The 16,792-nt window shown below is 51.3% G+C and overlaps 1 protein-coding gene across 1 annotated transcript in view; it reads right to left on the bottom strand.

The window, feature by feature from the left end:
* LOC115652851 (C-type lectin domain family 4 member F-like) overlaps window positions 1–16,792 on the bottom strand; it is a 218,493-nt gene that overhangs the window by 164,638 nt on the left and 37,063 nt on the right. The window contains exon 2 of the mRNA XM_030565431.1: window positions 10,099–10,215. Coding sequence (XP_030421291.1) covers window positions 10,099–10,215 — 117 coding nt within the window. The remainder of the gene's footprint in view (window positions 1–10,098; window positions 10,216–16,792) is intronic.

The raw sequence follows: 16,792 nt of genomic DNA, 5'->3' as shown, positions 1-16,792 counted from the left end.
TTACGGTTTATGTTATAATCCTGTTTGTGGTGTTTCTCCAACGTGATACCACATTGTTTCCCTCCTTTATTAAAAGAATTTTGCTACACTCAAAGTCTGTGCTTGCGAGAGGGGAAGTATTGCCTCCTAGAGGCACCCGGGGGGTGGTATGTAATTGTCCCAGGTTACTGGGGGGGGGGGGGGGGGGGCGCGAGCCGGTTTTGCATTGGGTTATTGAAACGGAACCCCTGGATACTGAACCCGGCCCTTGTTGCTGCCAACTCAGAGGGGTAGAAGGGTTACATTTTTGGGGGCTCATCCGGGATCCCTGGGTCAGTACCCCTCACAAGCACCTGTTGAGTGCTCCACTGTATTGGGAAACAATTGTGTTTATATTTTGAGGAAATTACTGTTTGTATAATGGCTAATATGTTGGATTTGTTGGGCCCCAGTCCTGCAGCCTCTAGCTCAGGGGCGGCAGACTCAGCCTATGATTGGGCAAGAGCACTGGGGCATATATTGGAAAAGGTTGTGTTGGCCTATGCTATGTCGAACTCTTGTCGTAAGTTAAGGTTATTTGATGGGGAAGAGGAGTTTGAACTCTGGTCGGAGCATACTACTGAAATGCTGCGGGAGTGGGCCGTACCCGATGTAGAAAAGCGACGATGTCTAATAGAGAGCCTTAGTGGCCCAGCATTAGATGTAATTCGCACCCTGAAGCTCATTGACCCTGAGGTCAGTGTGAAGGACTGCCTAGAGGCCCTTGATAATACCTTTGGGAGCGTAGAGGGCCCTGAGGACAGTTACTGTAAATTCCTTAATTCCTGACAGCAAAGGGGTGAGAAAATTTCAGCCTATATACAGAGGCTGGAGAGACTGCTTCAGAGAGCTGTTATGAGGGGAGCAGTGACTGCTGAGCAGATGGATCAGACCAGACTGGCTCAAGTTGTAAGAGGGACTCAGTATCAGAACCCAATCCTACTTCATCTCCGACTAAGAGAACGGCAGGAACATCCCCCAAGTTACTCCCAGCTGATAAAGGAGGTCAGGGAAGAAGAAGAAAGGCAGGCGGTCAGCGAGTGTTGGGAAGCCCAAACATTGGAACCAGCCAGCACCACGCCACCGCCAATGGCCAGTGTACTGATGGTGAGCACCACAGAGGAACTTGCCAAACAAATGCAGGTCCTGACAGAACAGATAGCTGAGCTGCAAAGCATCATTGACCAAGCTAAGATTTCCAGGAATAAGGAGCCTCAGACTGTGATGATAGAGAAGTCAGTATCTAGAGTCACCGTCCCACCTCGCCGAATGGGGAAAGGACAATTCTTTTGCTACCGGTGTGGTCAGGATGGTCACAGTGCTGCTAACTGCCATAAGGAAGAGAACCCCTCCTTAGTGTATGAAAAGCTGAGGATTAGTTGGGAGAGATCCAGTAGCTGTCAGAAGGTCCGGGGACAGAGACCACCTAGGCCTACAGGATTTGAGGGTTCCCCCAGAAGAGACCGTCCAGCTGGGATCCCTGCAGGACTGATAGGGCCTCGAGCAGAGGTCATGGTGAGGATTGAAGGGGTGGAGTGTAAAGCCGCGCTTGACACTGGATCTCAAGTGACTATTTGTCACGGAGTGTGGGGAGTCCAGTCCTGCACCCCTCTTCCTGGGACCCACAGTGACTCTCGGCCAGCCATTAAAACAGAAGGTTTATTGGACAACAGGAACACAGATTACAGCAGAGCTTGCAGGCACAGTCAGGACCCCTCCCTCGAGTCCTTCTGGGCTTTCAGGGTGCTTGGATCCTAGCTAGGATAACCTGAATTCCGCCCACACAGCCCCAAGCCCAAACTCAAACTGCTTCCCTCCTGCCACTCCCTTCCTTTGTTCCCCTTCCCGGGCAAAGGTGTTGACCTTTCCCCTCCCTTACCTAGCTCAGGTTACAGGCTCCTCCCCTGCTCTCCCATTCCCCACACAGACAGCCCCTACTCCCTCACACTATTATATTCCAGTCATTCTACCAACAGATGCTTAGGCACCTGCCCATACAGCCACTGACTGGCATTGGTCTGTGTGGCCTCAGCATGGATGAATACCCCTATCAAGGGTATGTCATAGTGCACCTGGAATTCCCAGAGGAGGTTGCTGGGGTAAAACAAGAGGTAGACACCGCTGCCTTAATATGCCCAGACCCGAAAGGGACCTCTGATGTGTCTGTGCTGATAGGGACCAACTCCAGCCTCTTCAAGGTGCTAGCAGATTACTGCAGACAACGGGCTGGGGACCAGTATCTGAGTACCCTGATGATCCATACGCTTTGTGCTGAAGCCTATAGGAAGATTGAGAGCGCTAAAAAGGAGACATCTGAGCTACCGATTGGGGCACTGAAGTATGTGGGTACAACCCCCTTAGTAGTGCCTGCAAGGACGGAGCAAGAAGTACTTGTCATGAGTACCAGGCTGAAAGGCAGTAAAGGGGCATTAGCAATGATAGAGCAGCCGGCTGAAGGAGAGCTCCCGGAAGGAGTGCTGGTCCCCAGTGGAGTCATAACCCTACCTGCTGAAGCCCAGGAAAAGGTGACTATACTGATTGCTAATGGAACAAGTAGAGACGTTGTTGTGAGGCAAGGACAAAAGATAGCAGACCTCTTTGAGCCTGAATCAATTGTAAAACCCCAGTGTGAGACTCAAGTGCCAACAATAGACCCAGCAAAGTTTGACTTTGGAGATTCACCATTGTCCAAGGAGTGGAAAGATCGCCTAAGAAGGAAACTTTGTGAAAGATCCAAGGTGTTCTCATTGCATGAGTGGGATGTGGGATGTGCAAAAGGAGTAGAGCACAACATCAGACTTCATGACTCTCGACTTTTCCAAGAGAGATCTAGGAGGCTTGCTCTCTCCGAGATGGAAGATATGCGACAACATCTTCAAGAGCTGGCTGCAAATGGCATCATTACAGAGTCCCACAGCTCATATGCCTCACCCATTGCAGTGGTCCATAAAAAGAATGGGAAAATCCGGATGTGTATTGACTACCGCACCCTAAACCGCCGTTCTGTGGTTGACCAGTACACAATGCCTCGAGTCCAAGATGCCCTAGACTGCTCGCTGGGAAGCCAGTGGTTCTCTGTGTTGGATCTTTGGAGTGGATACTACCAGATCCCTCTGGGTGAAGAAGATAAGGAGAAGACAGCCTTCATCTGCCCGTTAGGGTTTTATCATTTCGAACGCATGCCCTAAGGGATTTCTGGAGCACCTGCCACTTTTCAACGTCTTATGGAGAAAGTTGTGGGAGACATGAATTTACTGCAAATGTTAGTTTATTTGGATGACCTGATCGTGTTTGGAAGAACTTTGGAGGAGCATAAAGAAAGACTTCTTAAAGTGCTTGATAGGTTGGAAGATTATGGTTTGAAGCTTTCAATTGACAAATGCCAATTCTGCAGGACCTCGGTGAAGTATGTGGGTCACATCATGTCCCAAGAGGGTGTGAGTACTGATCCCGATAAAATAGAAGCACTCACTACATGGCCATGTCCAAGCAACTACAGAGAACTCAAGACCTTCCTCGGGTTTAGTGGCTACTACCGCAGATTTGTGAAAAACTATGCTACAATTGTAAAACCCTTCAATGATCTTGCCAGGGGATATCAGTCCAGCAAGAACAAATCTAAGACCAAGAATAAGGGGTCTTCCGTGCAGAGACACTATGACCCCTTCGAACCCTTTGGGCCACGGTGGGATGAGAGATGTGAAAGGGCTTTTCGAGCAATCATTACTTGCCTGGCTCATGCCCCAGCCCTAGTATTTGCTGACCCAAGCAAGCCATTTATCCTGCATACTGATGCCAGTTTGGAGGGTCTAGGAGCAGTACTGTACCAGGAGGTGGAAGGCAAGCGTAAACCTGTAGCCTTTGCCAGCCGAGGACTGTCTGATAGTGAAACCCGCTATCCCACCCACAAGCAGGAGTTCTTGGCCTTGAAATGGGCCATCACTGAGAAATTTCGAGACTACTTGTATGGGGCTCAGTTCCAGGTGTAGACAGACAACAACCCACTGACTTATGTATTAACAAGGAAGGCTGAAGGAATTGGGTTTGTTTAGTTTGGAAAAGAGAAGACTGAGAGGGGACATGATAGCAGTTTTCAGGTATCTAAAAGGGTGTCATCAGGAGGAGGGAGAAAACTTGTTCACCTTAGCCTCCAATGATAGAACAAGAAGCAATGGGCTTAAACTGCAGCAAGAGAGATTTAGGCTGGACATTAGGAAAAAGTTCCTAACTGTCAGGGTAGTCAAACACTGGAATAGATTGCCTAGGGAAGTTGTGGAATCTCCATCGCTGGAGATATTTAAGAGTAGGTTAGATAAATGTCTATCGGGGATGGTCTAGACAGTATTTGGTCCTGCCATGAGGGCAGGGGACTGGACTCGATGACCTCTCGAGGTCCCTTCCAGTCCTAGAGTCTATGAGTCTATGAGTCTATAAGTGCTAAACTGGATGCTACAGGGCAAAGATGGGTGGCCGCTTTGGCTAGCTATGACTTCAGCATTCAATACCGATCAGGGAGGAGCAATGTAGATGCAGATGCCTTGTCCAGACGTCCGCAGGCACCTGACGTTGCTGTGATACCCACGGATGGCGTGACAGCTATCTGCAGTGTGAGTCGCCGAGAGCCGGAGGCCCCTGAGAGCCTTCATGGATGTGTTGCTGAAGCTTTGGGCCTGCCCCCTGAATGCGTGCCTTCTGCTTCAGTGAACTATATTGCTTTGGACCAATCTCCCTTGCCCATGCTCAATGTGGCTGGCTGGCAGGAAGCCCAGCTGCAAGATATTGACATTCGTGATACACTACTTGCCAAAAGAGAGGGGCGAGGCCCAGCTGAGGTTGTCCCACCTACCCCAGAGGGCAAACTACTATTGAGAGAATGGACCAAACTAAAACTGATTCAGGGAGTGCTACACCGCATGATCACAGACCCTCTACAAAAGCAACGGAATCAACTAGTGCTGCCGAAAGAGTACAGAGCCTTGGCCATGAGGGCCCTGCGTGATGACTTTGGACATTTAGGGATGGAGAGGACCCTGGAACTTATCCGCAGTTGGTTCTATTGTCCCCGGATGGCTGAAGATGTTCGCAGGAAATGTGAGACCTGCACTCGATGTGTTCAAAGGAAAACTCTGCCCACGAGGGCTGCATATCTGAAGAACATCACCAGCAACAAACCTCTGGAGCTGGTTTGCATTGATTTCTTGTCTTTAGAAGTGGACAAGAGGAATATTGGGAACATTCTAGTAGTGACCGACCATTACACGCGTTATGCGCAGGCATATCCCATACGTGATCAGAGGGCCACCACTGTCGCTCGAGTACTGTGGGAAAAATATTTCTCAGTTTATGGATTCCCAGCCCGGATACACTCGGATCAGGGATGAGTCTTTAGAATCACCTTCTGAAGGAGGTGCTGAGGATAGCAGGAATTAAAAAGTCGAGGACAACGTCTTATCACCCGCAAGGTGACCTTCAGCCAGAGAGGTTCAACCGAACCCTATTAGATATGTTAGGGACTTTGCGGCCAAAGCAGAAGGCAACCTGGAGCCAACCTGGAGCAACATGTTGCATTTCTGGTGCATGCCTACAACGCCACAAAGAACGATGCTACGGGAGTCACCCCATATCGATGTTTGGGCGAGAACCAAGATTACCCATAGACCTGTACTTTGGTGTATCAGAGGATGGTGATAGCTATGAAACTCATCAGCAATATGTAGCCCAACTACGGGAAAAGCTGCGGGATGCTTATCACTTAGCTACATCTGCAGCTTAGAAGAACGCAGACTGCAACAAACATCAATATGATGCTAGGGTACATCTGCCAGAGCTCCAGCCAGGGGACAGAGTCCTGCTGTGAAATTTGGGTATTGCTGGCAAACACAAGATAGCTGACAGATGGAAGGCAATACCTTACTTGATGGAAAATCTAGGAGACCTGCCGGTCTACAAGATCAAACCTGAAGAGGGTCCAGGGCAGATGAAGACCGTGCATAGAAACCTTTTGCTCCCTGTGGGGGAATTGGTAGGCAGCCCTTATGAGATGGGCCACAACAGGGCAACTGGGCAGAACGAAGGTGCTGTACCAAAGCCGCCTTCCAACATGGACAGCTGGTCCCCTGCAGCTAACCTACCCCTACTCAGCACATCTGACAGTGAGTCTGAGGAGGAAGACACAACCATGGTGTATCCTGGGATGAGGACAAGATTTCAGTCTCGATCAGCTGAATCAAAAGAGAGCACATCCTCTTCCGCCCTAAACCCTATGGCAGAAGTATTTAAGACCACTCCTGACACTCCTGAGCCACTGGTGGGACCCCCGTGTGATGACATACACAGGCTATTGGACAGTGGCGACATACAGATGGAGGATGTCCTGAGCACCTTCGACCCTCCACTGTTAGAACTAGAAATGCAGGGGCGTATGCCAATATCCGAGGGGACCTCACAGGAAACCTCCCCATCCGTCACTCAAGAGGATGTCCCCCCTACCACAGCAAGAGGGATTCTCAATAGGCGAGACAGGGTAATAAGACCAGTGAAACGGTTAACTTATGATGTACCTGGGGTGACTAGTGAGGAGCCAATACATTTAGCACACAGGTTTGTGGAAGCTAAAGAGGGCTCTCTGAGGCCCTTTGGAGGGGACCAGAGAGTTGGTATAGTAGGGAATGTGATTTGTTGGGATGACAAATACTCGGCTGGGGGGAGGATGTAAGCAGAGTCAGAATGAGCTCTACCCTACATCTGGTGGTGAATTATAGGGAGTGTGGAAAGTAATTTCAGGTATTTACATTGGCACACCCACCCCACCTAGCATAGCCCACGGCAGCCTGGGATGGTTATTTTGACATCTCTGGGATCCCCAATTTCTTTGTTATTGGGGCAGGAGGAATAAAGTGTTGTCACCCTGATTATGTGAATGAGGAACTATGAGACTGCTTCATGACAGAGATGTCTCAACATAAATTAAGTAGCACATGCTAGACAAGGGACATGGGTGCCAAAACCCAGTGAAATGAGAGAGGTTGGGGACTGGTGTGTGTGCCTGATGGTATGGGCCCCTTTTGGGGCCTGGAACACCAATTGCACATCCTCCTCTCTCCACTGTTAAAGAGCAGAGCTAATTTTTATTCCATTAACAGTCTATCTAGAGGCTGCTGAGCTGAATTCACATTGGGCCAATGGTGCACCAGCATCAGGGCTCCCCTACTACAAGCTGAAATCACTAAGAGCTGAGATCACCAAAAGAGCTAAGCTTACTGATCTGAGATCACTGAGAGCTGTGTTAACCAGTGAGGGAGCCTGAAGATCTATCGCTAAGCGGCTGGCAGAGTGGAGCAGTTTGCAGCATGTTGGAGCAGCCCACTGAACAGTGAGCGGAGTGGAGCGGAGCGGAGCCATTTGAGGAGATGGCTGGAGTGGCTCACAGGTCAGCTGGAGGAGTGGCACAGCTGGTGTAGTGGAGCTGGTCGTGGTGAAGGCTGCAGCAGAACCCAACGGAGAGGCGGAGCAGTTGGCCGTGGCCCACGTAAGGTGCCCCTTAACACCCTGTGTGTGCCCCCCAGGGCCGATACTTCCATTTAGGCATCCTAGGCAATCGCCTAGGGCACCAGGATTATTGGGGGGTGACATTTTGCCGGGGTGGGGCGGCAGGCGGCTCCGGTGGACCTGCCACAGTCGTGCCTGCGGAGGGTCCCCTGGTCCCGCGGCTCCGGTGGACCTCCCACAGGGATGGCAGCCGCAGCTCCACTGGAGCCGCGGACCAGCAGACCCTCTCTGCAGGAACGACTGTGGCAGGTCTACCGGAGCCACGGGACCAGCGCGCAGGGCGGCGAAATGGCTGTGCACCTAGGGCGCTAAAAACACTAGCGCTGGTCCTGGTGCCCCCCCCCACATTTCCACCCAGGCTGAGGGGGTAAAACTCTGCAGATAAACTTTTGAACTCTGGGGTGGCACTGACCAGAGACTTTCGAGTTGTTGGATTTTGGGGTGATTGGACTTAAGACCCTAAGGGGGAAAGGACATTGCCAAACGTACTTGGAGGTGGATTTTTTGCTTATGGTTTATGTTATAATCCTGTCTGTGGTGTTTCTCCAACGTGATGCCGCATTGTTTCCCTCCTTTATTAAAAGGATTTTGCTACAGTCAGACTCCGTGCTTGTGAATGGGGAAGTATTGCCTCCTAGAGGCGCCCGGGAGGGTGGTATGTAATTGTCCCAGGTCACTGGGTGGGGGCTCGAGCTGGTTATGCATTGTTATTGAAACAGAATCCCTGGATACTGAACCCGGCCCTTGTTGCTGCCAACTCAGAGGGGCAGAAGGGTTACACTCATTACCCTTAACCTCTATGCCCCTAATTACTTTCTCTTTCCAAATTTGTTTGAAGACCTGGCATACAACTGAGGTCAAATTAGAAGCTCTGTAGTTTTCCAGATCACTTTTTATCTGTTTCTAAAAAATCAGAACTCCATTAGCAATTCTCCAGTCATAGGGTCTGACCCCTGAGTTTATGTATTCACTAAAAATCCTTGCTGGTGGGCTTGCAACTTCACATGCCAGTTCCTTTAATATTCTTGGATGGAGATTATCCAGGCCCTCCAATCTGGTTCTATTAAGCTGTTTGAGTTTGACTTCCTCCTCAGATGTGGTAATTTCTACTTCGATATCCTCGTTCCCATTAGCCAGCCTGCTACTACCCCTAAACTCCTCATTCCCTTTAATAAGAACAGAGGCAAAATATTTCTTTAGGCATTTGCCCATGCCTAGATTATCTTCAATCTCCAACACACCCTCCGTGTTGGGCAGTCCCTTTGGGTGTATATGGCTATAGAACCGTTTACTGTTGGTTTTAATTCCCTTTGCAAGGTCCAGCTCTGCTTGGCTCTCAGCAGTTCTCACTTTTCCCTGCACTTTCTGATCTTCAAGACGTGGTTTTCCTTGCTGATCCATCCCATCTTCCATTCCTTGTAGGATTTCTGCTCTCTCTTAATCACCTGTGTGAGACCCTTGTTCATCCAGCCTGGTCGCAACCCTTCCCTAGGAAGTTTTTGCCCTTGTTTGGGATGCAGGCTTCAGAGAGTTCCTGCAACTTGGACTGAAAGTAATTCCAAGCCATTCTCCAGCCTTCCTGCCGTTCCTTCTGAATGCAAGCCTCTTGTCTTTTGTTCTTCCTTGTGATCTACTGCAAATCATCCTCTGTCCTCCTGGGGCTCCGAACTCTGGGTGTGTACATTGACTCTTCCCCTCTTCTTGTAGGACTAGCTGCTATTCTCTTCTCCCTGGCCCTCCCACCTTCTGCTACTCCCTGCAGCAATCCTTCTTCACTTTCCAACTCAGCAAACCTATTCCTGAGCTCTGCTTGTCCTTCATTAGCTGGTCTTTTCCTCTGCCTGGTTCTCATCATCACCTTTCCACTGGCCACTTTACTCACCCAGCAGTCTCCTCTCCGCGTTCTCCAGTCCACCTTGGATCTTCCAGTCCTGAGTTCTCTCTTCAGCCTCCTCTTGCCTTCCCTCCATCATCTGCTCAAATCCCCTTCAAAGCTCAACCATCGTTTCCACCTGCATCCCGAAACCTCAACTCTTCTCTTCCATCAGCTCTCTCAGGCGGCATTTCATACAAACAAGCTCTTTTCAGGTACCTGCACCAGGAACACGTACATCCCGCAGCTTCCACATCTGGTCATCTGGTCACTGTCTCTTTCATTGCCTAGGTCACTACCACGGCTGTCTCTGTATCTCTCACACCCTTCCAGCATAAGCGCCTGCCAAGGAGAAAGAAACCCCCCCACCACACAAAACCGAACGTCACCCCCCAATAAAACTCTCCTTACAATCATGCATGCTAACTTGACCATCGTTAGCATTAGAAAGTTTGTGCTAGTATCAAACCAGCAGGGCAAGATCTTACAGCTCCATTCGAACTTCCTGGATTAGGAGATTTATTTGGAGGGACAGAGTGGAAATGCAGTCGATATTCTGCTGAAATGTGGAGGTGTCCCCACCCCCACCTACCCAGTCGACCCAGCTGGCCTGTATGGAAGTTGGCAAACGTTGGGCTTGGAGCTGCAGTTGAACTTACATAGAAGCGTCACAGCAAGGAGGGACGTGGCCAGGGCCAGACTCAGGAGGAGAAGGACAGCAGTGACGATGCCCCGCCCCCTCTGCCGCCAAAGGACCGATGTCTCGGGAGGATTTCCTTGAAGGAGAAGAAGAAACGTATCCATGGAAAGTTACAGCTCAAATGCCACTGACCGAGGAAACTCCACCCCCCAAATCTAATAGCTGCTCAGCCTCCTAGTCCCTGACTGTGGTTAACAGCAACAGCGGAATGAGGCCAAATAAGGTCAGAACCGACCGGAACTCGAATGTGAAAAGCGACCCTCCCTAAATCAGGAGTGACTCTAGTGCCAGGCAGGCGTCCTGTGAGAGAGATGTGGGAGCAGGATTTCCCCCCTGCCTAAGCATTTCTTGAGATGGAAGTTTAAGGGTTGTGCAGTCCAGGCCCAAAGGAGTATTTTTAAATGAGAAAAGGAACCTGAAACAACTTATGAAATCTGAATACAACGAGGCAGAGAAATGAGGGGAAATGATTCTTTTCAGGAGAAAAGTGGGGCTGACAGCAGCAGTGTGCTCAGAAAGCCCTTTCTACAGCATCCCTGTCTGATAACCCATCCCCAGGATGCTGGGCTCCTCCCTGCAAGGCAGCCAAGGGGCAAATCACAGGGCAAAGCCCGAAGATTGTATCTCCCCTGCACATTAAAGGGAGAAGACTAGAGCTGCATTCGAGCCAGGATCTATGTATAGAAAGAAGTAAGTGTGCTCAGTGTGCTCTGGATTTGGTTTCCCCAGGGTGAACGGCAGCTGCTTGGAGACGCAAGACTGTCAGATTCTCCTCTCCCTGATAGTCTCAGCCTGCCTCACCCATGGCTGGCAAGTTCTATGGGCCCCTGGTGTCCGGGCACCAGGAATATTCCTGGCCCATAGGCCTGGCTTTTGCCTGCCCCCCTCTGCACGCTCCCCCCGCATGTCCCCGGCTCTGCCTGCCACCCCCGGCGATTTAAAGCAGCCCAAGGCGCCCACTGCCACCCAGCAGCGCAGCGGGACTGAACAGCTTCCTGCACACTCGTTCTACGTGGCTGCAGGAACGTCCTTGCAGCTTGTTGTGGTGGGGCTGTGCCACTGCGCGCTGTCCCTGCCCCGAACGCCCCTGCAGCCAACTGGAAGCTGTGGGGGCCGTCCCTGGGGAAAAGCCTGCTCTGCCCAGGAGCCGCTGCTGGAGGGGGTGCCCCAGGTAAGCACCGAACTCCCCATCCACTTTCAGAGCCTGCACCCCGCTCCCCACGCACATCCTCCAGCCCTCAAATTTCCTCCTGCACCCCCATCCCCCGCACTCCCTCTCACCCTCAAACTCCCTCCTAGAGCCTGCACCCCTCACCTGATCCTTCACTCCCACCCCCTGCCCCAGCCCAGAGCCTGCACCAAGCACCCAAACTCCCTCCCAGAGACTGAACCCATCACCTCCTTCTGCACCCCCACCATGCACCCCTCATTTCCTCCTGCATCCTCACTTTGCACTCGCTCCCACCAAACTCCCTCTTGCACCCCACCCTTCCCCCCACACCCACTTTTGCCCCCAAACTCCCTCCCAGAGCCTTAGGCAGGTGCGGGGGGTGGGTTTTGGGTGTTCTGAGCACCACCAAAATTTCTACAAACCTGCTGCCCCTGACTACATCCCCTCCCTGTCTGATCTGGGCCTCAGCCATTAGCTCACGCCGTTCCCCCATGGGGTGTGGTTCCTGGAACCAGCGGACAACACTCAGATGCTCAGATAATCTCCTTACATTGCAGAAGTGGCTTCTCACTCTGACCAAAGGGTGAAGCTGCCTCTCACTAATGTGCTGAGTTTACAGGTCTCCAGCCTTTCCTGAAATAGATTCTGGGAGGAGCTTCTCTGTCACCCAGCGCAGGCTACATTCCCCCTGTGTTTTCCTTTGTCCCTGCAGAGAGCCTAGCTGAGCTCAGTCTGGAGCTGCAGCTGCCTACGGCCGCACCCTGCACTTCCATCAGCCCTGTCTCCCTGCCTGTGTCCTGACCCTTCCTGGGCGTCTTTCATGTGTTCGAATCCAGAACAGCTGCCACATGGCATCTGTATTGCACTGAAACCAAAGGGGATAAACAACGCCCGGAGCAGGCCCTTGTCCAGCCGACACCTGTCCAACCAAACGTGAGAATGGCCAGACTGGATCAGACCAAAGGTCCATCTAGCCCAGTATCCTGTCTGATGACAGTGGCCAGTGCCAGGTGACCCAGAGGGAATGAACAGAACAGGAACTCATCAAGTGATCCATCCCCTGTCACCCATTCCCAGCTTCTGGCAAACAAAGGCTGGGGTCACCATCCCTGCACAACCTGGCTAACAGCCATTGATGGACATGTCCTGCATGAACTTATCTTTTTTGAACCCTGCTAGAACCCCTGGGAGAGGCTGATGGTGCCAGTGAGCTGGGGAGAGGAAGTCTGGATGGCTTTTATGGGCAGCCCATGGCACTGCTCTGCCTGGCAGGAGGCTGGGATGCTGTGCAGGGACTCCTATCTCTCCCCCTGTGCCCTTCTCCCGTTGGGGACTGGCAGCAGAGAGAATGCACAGGGAAGCACTGACCGAGCATCCTCACCCACTGCCCGTGGTGCTGTCTGGCCAGCACAAGGCTGAGCTCTGGAGACGTGGTCAGTGGAGCAAGGGATCCCTGCCCAGGACGCTCTGCAGAGACTGCAAAGCCAAGGAGAGGCCAGCGGGAGTTCAGGGTCCGGTGCAGACTCTTGTGTTTACCTTTGGGCTGGGGAGCAGCTTCCGTCATCGGCATGTTCTCATAGATATTCTCCCTCGCCATTCTCCTGCCTTCACGGTGAGCCGAGCCCCTGATCACTGGCCTGTGGGTCCTTTCAGCAGCCTGCTGGGTTAGAGCCTCCCTCTGACAGCAGCACTGGCCCAGAAATAGAAATGGGAAGTGATGACTGATGGTGAGAGCCACCCTGTCGCCAGCTGGGCCATGTATTCTTGCCAGAAGTTAAAGAAGTATAGGCTGGACTATTGAACTATAAGGTGGATAGAAAGCTGGCTAGATTGTCGGGCTCAACAGGTAGTGATCAACGGCTCTGTGTCTAGCTGGCACTCGGTATCAAGCGGAGTGCCCCAAGGGTCAGTCCTGGGGCCGGTTTTGTTCAATATCTTCATTAATGATCTGGAGGATGGGGTGGACTGCACCCTCAGCAAGTTTGCAGATGACACTAAACTGGAGGAATGGTAGATATGCTGGAGGGTGGGGATAGGATACAGAGGGACCTAGACAAATTAGAGGACGAGGCCAAAAGAAACCAGATGAGGTTCAACAAGAACAAGTGCAGAGCCCTGCACTTAGGACGGAAGAATCCCATTCACTGCTACAGACTAGGGACCGAATGGCTAGGAAGCAGTTCTGCAGAAAAGGACCTAAGGGTTACAGTGGATGAGAAGCTGGATATGAGTCGACAGTGTGCCCTTGTTGCCAAGAAGGCCAATGGCATTTTGGGCTGTATAAGTAGGGGCATTGCCAGCAGATCGAGGGATGTGATCATTCCCCTCTATTCAGCACTGGTGAGGACACACCTGGAGTATTGTGTCCAGTTTTGGTCCCCCCACTACAAGAAGGATGTGGAAAAATTGGAACGAGTCCTGCGGAGGGCAACAAAAATGATTAGGGGGCTGGAGCACATGACTTATGAGGAGAGGCTGAGGGAACTGGGATTGTTTAGTCTGCAGAAGAGAAGAATGAGGGGGGATTTGATAGCTGCTTTCAACTACCTGAAAGCGAGTTCCAAAGAAGATGGATCTAGACTGTTCTCAGTGGTGGCAGATGACAGAACAAGGAGTAATGGTCTCAAGTTGCAGTGGGGAAGGTTTAGGTTGGATATTAGGAAAAACTTTTTCACTCAGAGAGTGGTGAAGCACTGGAATGGGTTCCCTAGGGAGGTGGTGGAATCTCCTTCCTTAGAGGTTTTTAAGGTCAGGCTTGACAAAGCCCTGACTGGGATGATTTAGTTGGGGATTGGTCCTGCTTTGAGCAGGGGGTTGGACTAGATGACCTCCTGAGGTCCCTTCCAACCCTGAGATTCTATGTGCAGTCAGTCCTAGTGGTGGAAGTGAGAGTTCAGCCAATGGGTTAGAGCTGGGTCCATCATGGGCAGCATCTGGGAAATGGGCCCAGGGTCATAGACTCATAGACTCATAGACTCTAGGACTGGAAGGGACCTCGAGAGGTCATCGAGTCCAGTCCCTCATGGCAGGACCAAATACTGTCTAGACCATCCCTGATAGACATTTATCTAACCTACTCTTAAATATCTCCAGCGATGGAGATTCCACAACTTCCCTAGGCAATCTATTCCAGTGTTTAACTACCCTGACAGTTAGGAACTTTTTCGTAATGTCCAACCTAAATCTCCCTTGCTGCAGTTTAAGTCCATTGCTTCTTGTTCTACCATTGGAGGCTAAGGTGAACAAGTTTTCTCCCTCCTCCTGATGACACCCTTTTAGATACCTGAAAACTGCTATTAGGTCCCCTCTCAGTCTTCTCTTTTCCAAACTAAACAAACCCAATTCCTTCAGCCTTCCTTCATAGGTCATGTTCTCAAGACCTTTAATCATTCTTGTTGCTCTTCTCTGGACCCTCTCCAATTTCTCCACATCTTTCTTGAAATGTGGTGCCCAGAACTGGACACAATACTCCAGCTGAGGCCTAACCAGCGCAGAGTAAAGCGGAAGAATGACTTCTCGTGTCTTGTTTACAATACACCTGTTAATGCATCCCAGAATCACGTTTGCTTTTTTTGCAACAGTATCACACTGTTCACTCATATTAAGCTTGTGGTCCACTATGACCCCTAGATCTCTTTCTGCCATACTCCTTCCTAGACAGTCTCTTCCCATTCTGTATGTGTGAAACTGATTGTTCCTTCCTAAGTGGAGCACTTTGCATTTATCTTTATCGAACTTCATCCTGTTTACCTCAGACCATTTCTCCAATTTGTCCAGATCATTTTGAATTTTGACCCTGTCCTCCAGAGCAGTTGCAATCCCTCCCAGTTTGGTATCGTCCGCAAACTTAATAAGCGTACTTTCTATGCCAACATCTAAATCGTTGATGAAGATATTGAACAGAACCGGTCCCAAAACAGACCCCTGCGGAACCCCACTTGTTATACCTTTCCAGCAGGATTGGGAGCCATTAACAACTACTCTCTGAGTACGGTTATCCAGCCAGTTATGCACCCATCTTATAGTAGCCCCATCTAAATTGTACTTTCCTAGCTTATCTATAAGAATATCATGCGAAACGGTATCAAATGCCTTACTAAAGTCTAGGTATATCACATCCACCGCTTCTCCCTTATCCACAAGGCTCGTTATCCTATCAAAGAACGCTATCAGATTAGTTTGACATGATTTGTTCTTTACAAATCCATGCTGGCTATTCCCTATCACCTTACCACCTTCCAAGTGTTTGCAGATGATTTCTTTGATTACCTGCTCCATTATCAGAAATCAAATGGCAGAGCCTGGGTGGGGGGTACAGAGGCAGAGCCCGGGATCAGGACCAGCAAGACAGATGCCCAAGCTAGAAGTGGGGGGCCAAGCAGTTAGTGAGGCAGGGACAGGGCTGGGCATCAAACCGAACGTCTGAAGCTGAAGGAGAGCAGGGGCTGGAGCAGAGCAGGAGCAGGGCCTGGAAGCCGGCCGGAGCAGGGACTGGACAAAGAGGAAGCACAGCTGCAGCAGGCAAGATACACATTGAGCAGCCACTGATCTCCGCTGGGTGCCTGGCTTCTAAGCAGGCCTGGTGAGAGTCGGCCAGCAGCTGTCCCCGCCGGTCAGGTCCTTGACAAGACCTGGCAATAGGGACTCCCAGTTTCTATTCCTTGCTCTGCTCCAGGACTCACTGGGAGACCTTGGTACCTCTCCCCTCCTGGGATACCCCCAGGTCCTCTCCAGCCATGGCAGTCCTGCTCTGTGTCCTGGGCCCACTTGTGTTGTGGGGCCTCCAGCGTCATCCCGCTGAAGCACAGTGAGGGGCATGCTGGGGGCAGTGTGGGGCCAGGCCTGTGTCCTGCTCTTTGCCTCTGGACCACATCTCCTCCCCCCCTGACCATGGTGCCCTGGGCAGTCACCCACATCGCCCGCCCCGAAGGCCGGCCCTATCCTATGGGCATCCACAACTGTCCAAATCTGCATCTTTTTCCTAAGTGTGACCATCCACGGGTGGGAGTTCTGCTGTCCAAAGAGACAGAACCTGCTCACTGCTCCGGCGGTTACATGGGATGAGAGGGGGCACGTGTGGAATCAAAGGTTAGCGTGTTACACAAGTACTCCTGGTGAGTATGAGCAGCACTGTTACAAGCAGCCAAGTGGACACATGCCCGGCGATACACAAACGTTGGGGGCTGAACGCCAACATAACATCGTAGCGTAGACATGGCCTTGGTAGCCATCTCGGAGGCTGTACAGGATGTTTCCAGGAAGGACAAGCAGTCTTGCAGGTTCCACATTCACCAAGAGCTGAGCCGGTCAGAGCTCAGGGGGAAGGTTACAAACATGGGAGCTAGAGACAGTCCTGGGGGCCTGGTGACTGATCCATGCGGGACCAAGGGCTGTGTCTGCTGTGAAGGCTGCATCCCAGTTCCTGAACCACCTTGGAAACAGGCTCCTGATTCCCCATCTCACTGAACAACGAGGAGATGGT

Source organism: Gopherus evgoodei, chromosome 5, assembly GCF_007399415.2.
Source record: "Gopherus evgoodei ecotype Sinaloan lineage chromosome 5, rGopEvg1_v1.p, whole genome shotgun sequence".
Taxonomy (NCBI): domain Eukaryota; kingdom Metazoa; phylum Chordata; order Testudines; family Testudinidae; genus Gopherus; species Gopherus evgoodei.
This window is presented reverse-complemented; position numbering and strand designations above follow the sequence as displayed.